General features: G+C 37.9%; 1 protein-coding gene across 1 annotated transcript in view; it reads right to left on the bottom strand.

The window, feature by feature from the left end:
• Positions 1-3112: 3112 nt before the first annotated feature.
• The window catches only part of LOC110459419 (zinc finger protein 227-like), an 8801-nt gene continuing 2923 nt past the window's right edge, over positions 3113-8990 (bottom strand). Inside the window, exons 2-4 of the mRNA XM_021511655.1 lie at positions 4391-4755; positions 3362-4300; positions 3113-3193 (exon numbers count right to left, since the gene is read on the bottom strand). Coding sequence (XP_021367330.1) covers positions 3366-4300; positions 4391-4733 — 1278 coding nt within the window. The 5' untranslated portion in view covers positions 4734-4755 and the 3' untranslated portion in view covers positions 3113-3193; positions 3362-3365. The remainder of the gene's footprint in view (positions 3194-3361; positions 4301-4390; positions 4756-8990) is intronic.

Raw genomic sequence — 8990 nt, 5'->3', positions numbered from 1 at the left:
ATTTGTTCGTTCATTTATTTATTCATACAAAACGCCACTTCTGGTCTTGAAAAATAAATATTCGAACATAGTTAGTTTGAGAGGCAAAGTGTCCAGACTTACACTGTCCAACTGTATAGAGAAGCAAAGTGTTCATACTTACAAGGTGTATCTAGATCTGTGCTGATGGTTCGGCATCTTCAAACTTTCAGGGGTTACGCTCATGTACATTCTCCGCACCTAGGGAAATGTTGCACAATCAAAGGTACATGATAGCTATTTGATTTGTAAAAAGCTGACCAATCACTAGGCTGATACCAGAACCCGTTCGTTAAACTCAAAGAGGAGTGACATCCCATTTCAAAGCCAGTCAATGTTACCTTTACACTGTCGTGCAATTCTTTTGATCTACATCAAAGCATCCACAAGCCTTCCGTTTTTTCATGACATATTCCAGAGGTGCAGAAAATGTAAGTGACCATGACCCCTGGAATTTCGAGGATAATAGTATGGTGCAGCATATCTCATGTATGTCTGTCAACACTTATTTTGAAGAACTGATGAACAGCCAGTAAGTACATGTACTTTGGGTGGAGTACTGTAGTTTCCTAATGTAAATGACGGCCTTTAGCAATGATTTTTGGTTACCAGAGTATACGATATACAAATGTAGACCAGCAGTGCAAATCGTTAAGGTCAAAAGTCAACTTTTAGTGTTGGCTAAAGTTTAATGTTTACATTGGCTAAATTGGTAGAAAGCTAAGTCTTTCTTTGCATTTCCATTAGGCCCAGGGTCTTGATTGTTGGCCAGTTGTTACCTAGTAAAAGAGTGTCATTACGTTTTCTCATACAAATTTCCCTTATTTGTACTTTCAGGGTCAATATCACGCAAAGTTTTCTAAAGAGTCAAAACGTCAACTTTGACAACCGACAAGTGTTAAAAATGGCATAGTTATGGCTTTAAGATATTTTTTTCAATTCCATAATAAGGTCCAGGAGAACGATTAAAATGGACCGGTAATGTGAACATTTACTTAGTTATTATGTCTTAACTGTGAAATGGTTGATAGTCCCTCAATCACTTAGCATGAAGTCAACAACACAGGTGTACTACTAAGATCAGGCATGGGATCTTGGCCTGCCTCTGGGGGGTTTAGTTTGTTGTATTTATGTTAAAATTATTTCGATCTTAACCCTATATACAAATGTAATCATATTTATATGTGTACCGATCTCGGACATATTTACTCTGAAGCATGCTAACCCTTTCACCCCTATGTAACTTAAGTAAACTCTTCCATGCATTACTATTGATTCGTCCAGCTTGGTCTACAGTGGTGAAAAGGTTATTTGGGTCCATGAACATTCCTATCCAGGTGAGATATACATGTCCCATGGGCCTGTTATTCATGTTTGGGAATGAATTACAGCACATATCAAACAATAACCCAAAGGAATTTAAAATCATTATTAACGAACTTATTCAGAAGGAACCCAGAAAAAACCCAGCAGGAATGAAACATATTTATATGGGTACCGATCTCGGACATAATTAATCTGAAGAATGCTAACCCTTTCACCCCTATGTAACTTCAGTCAACTCTTCCATGCATTGCTTGGTCTACTTAAAAGTATTATTAATGAAATTATTCAGAACGAACCAAGACAAGTAACAGAAGAAATGAAACATGCTTATATAAGCGACTTTCAGTTTCCACAAATTGCGTCCAACTTAATTTAGCCCCCCACCAGACCCATGTTGGTTAATCCTTAATGGGAACGGGGATCTTTTACATTCACGTAAACCTTTTAATGTCATTTGCCACTATAACAAATGTTATTGTATAAGAATTGCATCAACACTATATGCAAAATGCTCAAAATTGGTAATTCTTATGGAATTTAAAGTGCTGACAATGACAGATGAATTATCATGGGAGCCAGGGGTATTTTTAACAAGGCGTCACCCTGGTAGAATACTAGCCACTTCCTACCGACTCGGCTACGAAGAATTTATCTTTAGCTAATTCGGTAGAGCGTTAGACTAGTAACCCAGAGGTCCGGGGTTCGACTCCAAGCAGAGACATTGAAAAAATAATGACCTCTGTTACAAAGGGGATCCCCGTATCAAGAGGAAAATAATTATGATAGTGACATCCTTTTTTTTTAAATCGGTTCCAAAATCGATATGCATTTTAGTCAAGACCACTGGGAACCTGATGTATACATTCGAGAACTACCTCTCCAGTACTTTCTGAGAATTCGAAACTGTGCTAAAAACATCCAACGACCATCTTGGTTTTTCCATCAGTAAAATTAAGCATGGATAACTGGTGACCATGGGGGATATTCATGTGAAATTTGAGAAAGATCCCTCCCGTATAATCTGAGAAAAAGCTCTACCAATCTTTACCTCTAAAAATTTGAGATGGCTAATAGATAGGCAACCATTTCGGTTTTCCCGTCAGTCCTTAAACTCAATATACTTAGGTAGGGTCCATGGGACACTTTCAAGCGATATTTGAGAAATATCCCTCCATTCCTTTCTGAAATATTTCCCTCATAAACTCCAACTCTCCAATTGCAAGATGGCCACCTGTCGGCCATCTTTTCCCCCCAATCAGTCCCAAAATTTGAAATGCAAAAACCAGAGACCATGGAGAACCTTCATGTGAAATATGAGAAAGATTTCTTTGGCCCTTTTTGAGAAGTAGCACTAACAGTTTTTAACTTTTAACTCTCGAAATTCAAAATAGCTACATGTTGGCCATCTTTGCCTTCCCACCATGGCAAGTAGAACCATGGACCATGGGAACTTTTATGTGGAATTTGAGAACAAACATAAGACTTCTCCCGGTATGTAATCTTTAATATCTGTGGGTTTCAGGTGTATACATTTAGAATAGAAAACTAAATAATTCCTTGCTTCAGACATCACACTTGTATGGCTTCTCTCCAGTATGTACTCGTCTGTGTGTCTGTAGGTTAGCTGATACAGAGAATTCTTTACTACAGATGTCACACTTGTATGGCTTCTCTCCTGTATGTACTCGTCTGTGTGTCTGTAGGTTAGCTGATACAGAGAATTCCTTACCACAGATATCACACTTGTATGGCTTCTCTCCTGTATGTACTCATCTGTGTGTCTGTAGGGTAGATGATACAGAGAATTCCTTACTACAGATATCACACTTGTATGGCTTCTCTCCTGTATGTGTCATTTGATGACGGCGCAGATGCTCTTGTCGGGGAAACCCCTTAGTACATATCACACATTTGTATGGCTTCTCTCCTGTATGTACTCGTCTGTGTGTCTGTAGGTTAGCTGATACAGAGAATTCCTTACAACAGATATCAAACTTGTATGGCTTCTCTCCTGTATGTACTCATCTGTGTGTCTGTAAGTTAGATGATACATATAATTCCTTACTACAGACATCACACTTGTATGGCTTCTCTCCTGTATGTGTCATTTGATGACGGCGCAGATGATCTTGTCGGGGAAACCCCTTAGTACATATCTCACACTTGTATGGCTTCTCTCCTGTATGTGTCATTTGATGAATGTGCAGATGATCTTGTCGGGGAAACCCCTTAGTACATATCACACATATCACACATTTGTATGGCTTCTCTCCTGTATGTACTCGTCTGTGTTTCTGTAGGCTGAATGCTTTAGAAAATTCCTTACTACACACATCACACTTGTAAGCTTTCTCTCCTGTATGTGTCTTTTGATGACTGCGCAGATTAACTTGTTGGGAAAACCCCTTAGTACATATCTCACACTTGTATGGCTTTTCTCCTGTATGTACTCGCCTGTGTGTCTGTAGGTTAGCTGAAATAGAGAATTCCTTACTACAGATATCACACTTGTATGGCTTCTCTCCTGTATGGACTCGTCTGTGTGTCTGTAGGCTGAATGATTGAGAAAATTCCTTACTACATACATCACACTTGTATGGCTTCTCTCCTGTATGTACTCGTCTGTGTCTCTGTAAACGCGATGATTGAGAAAATTCCTTACCACAGACATCACACTTGTAAGCTTTCTCTCCTGAATGTATCCTTTGATGTCTACGCAGATGATCTGGTCGGGGAAACCCCTTAGTACATATCTCACACTTGTAAAGGTTTGATCCAGCTCCTGTATGTACTCGTCTGTGTCTCTGTAGACGCGATGATTGAGAAAATTCCTTACTACATACATCACACTTGTACGGTTTCTCTCCTGTATGTACTCGTCTGTGTGTCTGTAAGCTAGATGATACAGAGAATTCCTTACTACAGATATCACACTTGTACGGTTTCTCTCCTGTATGTATCCTTTGATGTCTACGCAGATGATCTGGTCAGGGAAACCCCTTAGTACATATCACACACTTGTAAAGGTTTTCTCGAGCTCCTGTATGTACTCGTCTGTGTGTCTGTAATCTAGATGATTGACAAAATGTTGCATCACAAACGTCACACTTGTATGACTTCTCTCCTGTATGTGTGCCCAGGTGTTTCTGCAGCTCAGAGAAATAACAGAATTCCTTACTACAGACATCACACTTGCATGTTTTTTCTCCTGTATGTGTCTTTTGATGAATGCGCAGATGATCTTGTCGAGGAAACCCCTTACTACACATCTCACACTTGTATGACTTCTCTCCTGTATGTACTCGTCTTTGTTTCTGTAAGGTAGATGATTGAGAAAATTCCTTACTACACATATCACACTTGTATGACTTTTCTCCTGTTTCCTCCATTGAGGTGTCTCCTTTATTGTACCTGGAAAAATGAGGAAAAGGACTCGGATGAGATAATGTATACACCTGTACACGAATCTGCACTATATGTGAAACTTGTGGACAAATATTCACAACAGTTTATCAAATACACTTATTATACCTGGTGAATCTTTTACTAGTGATACAGTCAGTTTTTAGGTCATGCCAGTTTTGGTTAATGGTAAATTATTTTCCTCAGGGTTTTTTCCACCCGGAAAATATGGCAAGGTGCTTTTAAATTAAATTATTTTTTGCGTTGCGGATATCGTGCTGATTTGGTATACATGTGGTATACATGTGGTATACATGTGTGGTATACATGTGGTATACATGTGTGGTATACATGTGGTATACATGTGCTGTGTGCGATCACTGTGTCGTGATTTATGTGTCTCTTTTACAGAGACAATAGAGTTTTCTATAGAGAACGGTTCATACAGGTACAGGTCATTCTGTGTAAACCCCCGACCCATAGTTGGGGTAGGTATTTTAATATTGTATATGATCATGTAAACAAGTGCTAATTGATAAGGATAATTGTATTCAATATAATAATGTTTAAGTAATTTCTACTATTGATTATGATGAAGTCAGTCCTAGTATTATTCCTGCTTTAATTAACTTATTGTGTGTGAACGTATTCAACAGGTACTCACTGAATGTACATCATGTTAGGACTTAAATTGTAAGCGCTGTGTTTCATTATGTAATCAATTGTATTGTGTCTGTATAGGTGGTTTTCATGTTCCACATATTGTGGAAATAAACATGTGAACCAAAAAATCTGCGCCGACCTTAACTTTCATTCAACTTTACTCCCTTTTTCCGCCATGACTGGGGCTCAAACCGAAATTCTGGGGAGAGTGAGTGGTCTGAATCACGCTTAATTGTACATAGTAATCTAATGACTGTGTGCATTATGAGACACTATCTATCATTATTACAATGTACAGGTTATATTATGTATAATTATTTAAAACAATATTCAAAAGTGTTCGGTATGCAAAAACTGACGCCGGTGTCTGAGAATTAGAAATACAGTTTCCGCTAGTTTGAATGGGATATTCAGCATCTGCATTAACCATATAAATTCATCTACAGAATTAAAAACCATTGTCAGTTCTTTATATCAAAGTTTTACTTTCTTCTCACACAATGCACTATTCAAATCCTCTAAATGCCTATAGTTTTTGACTATGGCCTGTCCATAGTAAATTCTTATAAATTTTGTATCTTCAATAAGATTCATCAGTTCAGAAATATGTAATATCAAAGTCTTACTTAGTAATTAAATAATCTATATATTAAAATAAAAATGTCAATCCTAATATCATAATTGTGTCTGTCTCGTGATGCCCAGCAATAGTATATATGGTTATAGGGTGGGGATTTCAACTGTTTCAAAGTTATGCATGGCTCTGGAATATTAAGCCTTGAGGGGTGGGGCCAGACTCAAGTGTGAATTCTCATATCATAACTGTGTTTGCTTCTTGATGCCCAGCTAGCAATTGTATATCTGCTTATAAGTTTGGGATCTCCATAATGTTGAAGTTAAACAAAAATGTCTCGCCTCTCAGACCTAGGGGTCTGCCCTTAAATTGGTACAATTCTGAATCATTATTACCTGTTAATGCTTCAATTGGTTGATATCAATCAATTTGTTCCAGAGAAGAAGTTGCCTAAAGCTATATGGCCATTATTACCCCTTTTTGACCACACCCCTAGGGGGATGAGCCTGTCCATTTGTACAATTTTAAACCCCTACTGACTTGGACACCTGAACACTTATTACTTATAAAATCATTTTGTAAGGTAACTTTTGTCTTAGTGTAATGTGCTTGTGAAGTCTGTTGTTCTGCTCATATAAGTGATCATGATTGGAATGATAATTAATTCATCTTAGGAATATCATATTATCTTTACTTAAATTTACTTAAAATCAATAAATGATTATTGCAGTATTTCATTGCATGACCATTCATATCATTATCAATTAAAGAGACTTTTATTGAGGTGAATATGTGGTCAAAAGAGTTATATGGACCTGAGAAAGTGAAAATGACCTTCATCTCGGTCAATATCTGCAGTTTCTCGGGTCCATATAACCACATATCATCCGAAATAAAAGTCCTTAGTTGTTACATTAGATGCTAGGTAATGTTTTAATCATTAAACAGGATGGAACATATGAACATTGTACAGAGGAAAGACCTGCATTTGGAGGAGAGCACTTTGCTGTTTTTCTAAAAATAGTTACATTAAGTCCCTCCTGTATGAAACCCTTAAGCGGATTCCACCTAGAATATGCTAGGATTATTGGCGGAAACCGCTAAAAATGGGAAATTCAAAGGCGGACTTTTGGCGTACATGGAAAAAAGGAAAATCCCGTCTATATTCCGCTAACCACATAAGTCTATTCCATCTAAAAATCCACCTGGTAATTTTCACTTAGCGGGTTTTGGCGGAATTATACACTTTGAAATTGTTCTTGGCAGGATTTCATACTTAGACAATGTTTTGTTTCTTTGGCGGGTTATCAAACTTATAATTTTTTCAATAGCAGATTTTCTGGACTTAATGGAAAATCAACATGCAGAATTTGTGTTTACTAAATGTAATTGCATTGAGTTGCAGGATTGAAAATTGTAAGGTGACAATTTTAATTTCAGAGATACTTCAATAAATACATTTTTTTTTTATTTCAAAAAAGTTCAAAAATTATTTAGTTTGAAAAATATCTATGATTTTGATGGCTGTTTCCATATACCAAATCTTGAACCATTTCTGAATTAGACAAATTCCCTTTAAGAAAGCATACATGTACTTAATCAGATATATCAGTATGTTTTATAGGAACTGATTTTGGTATTTTGTACCTCTCAGTCCAGCACTTTAAGCATTGTGTGAAAAAGAACCCACTGTTTATACAAAATCTTTGGTTCCCTTTCACCCAAGAAAGCTTCAGGCCAAATATGGACTAAATCCTTTCATTCTTACAGAAGAAGTTTTTTTTAAAGAATTTGATATATTTCCCCTATTGAGCCCCGCCCCTCAGCCCCTCCATTTGTACAATTTGAACCCTGCCTCCCATGAATGCTCAATGCTTCCTACCATATATGATCAATATCCATGGCACATCTCTACAGAAGAGGTAATTTATAGGAATATAGCCAAATTGCCCCCTTTTGCCCTGTCCTTCAGCCCCCTTGCGGGGTCAGCCCCACCATTTGTACAATTTTGAATCCCCACAACCTAGGGATGCTTTCAATCAAATATGGTTGATATCCATCTCTTAGTTCTAGAGAAGTCACTTATAGCAATATAGCCAAATTGCTCAATTTTGGCCCCACCGCTCGGTCCCCTGGGGGATTAAAAAAAAAAAAATTTGGAATCCCCACCACCTAGAGATGCTTCCAGCTAAATATGGTTGATATCCATCTCTTAGTTCCAGAGAAGTCGCTTATAGCAATATAGCCAAATTGCCACCTTTTGACCCCACCACTCAGCTCCCTGGGGGGTCAGCTCCGCCATTTGTACAATTTTGAATCCCCACCACCTAGGGATGCTTCCAGTCAAATCTGGTTGATATCCATCTCTTAGTTCCAGAGAAGAAGACGCTTATAGCAATATAGCCAAATTGCCCCCTTTTGGCCCCGCCCCTCAGCCCCAACAGGGGTCAGCTCCACCATTTGTACAATTTGAAAACCCATGTGGTCAGGCAGGTGACCCCATACCTTTTCATGTCCGATCAGGGAATCAAACTCTGGCCGCCTTGGTGAAAGGAAAGTGTGCTATCCACTGCACCAATCAATCACCCAAATATATTTATATGGATTCGTTCAAGTTGACATTTTGAACAAGAGGCCCAATGGGCCTGAATCACTCACCTGGTATTAATCTCACACTTGTAATCTTAAAAGTGGACTAAAATGCAGCTACAGGAAGAATATCAGTGTTTGATTCATATAAGCCTATTAAAAGATTTAAACATATGACGCCTGTGACCTTGAATGTCGAACAAGAACATTAGGTTGAACAGAGTTTAAAGTCTTCCAACCCAGCATGCTTTTGGCAAAATATCATAACCCTGGACCTATTGGTTATACAGAACAAGTCATTTAAAGATTTAAACATATATTGACCCCTGTGACCTTGAATATGGGCAAAGGTCATTCATTTTGACAAAATTGGTAGCCCTTCATCCCAGCCTGTTAATGACCAAATATCATCGGCCCC

This window comes from Mizuhopecten yessoensis, unplaced genomic scaffold, assembly GCF_002113885.1.
Source record: "Mizuhopecten yessoensis strain PY_sf001 unplaced genomic scaffold, ASM211388v2 scaffold10059, whole genome shotgun sequence".
Classification (NCBI taxonomy): Eukaryota; Metazoa; Mollusca; class Bivalvia; order Pectinida; family Pectinidae; genus Mizuhopecten; species Mizuhopecten yessoensis.
Note: the sequence above shows the minus strand (reverse complement) of the source record. Positions and strands in the feature narration are given on the sequence as shown.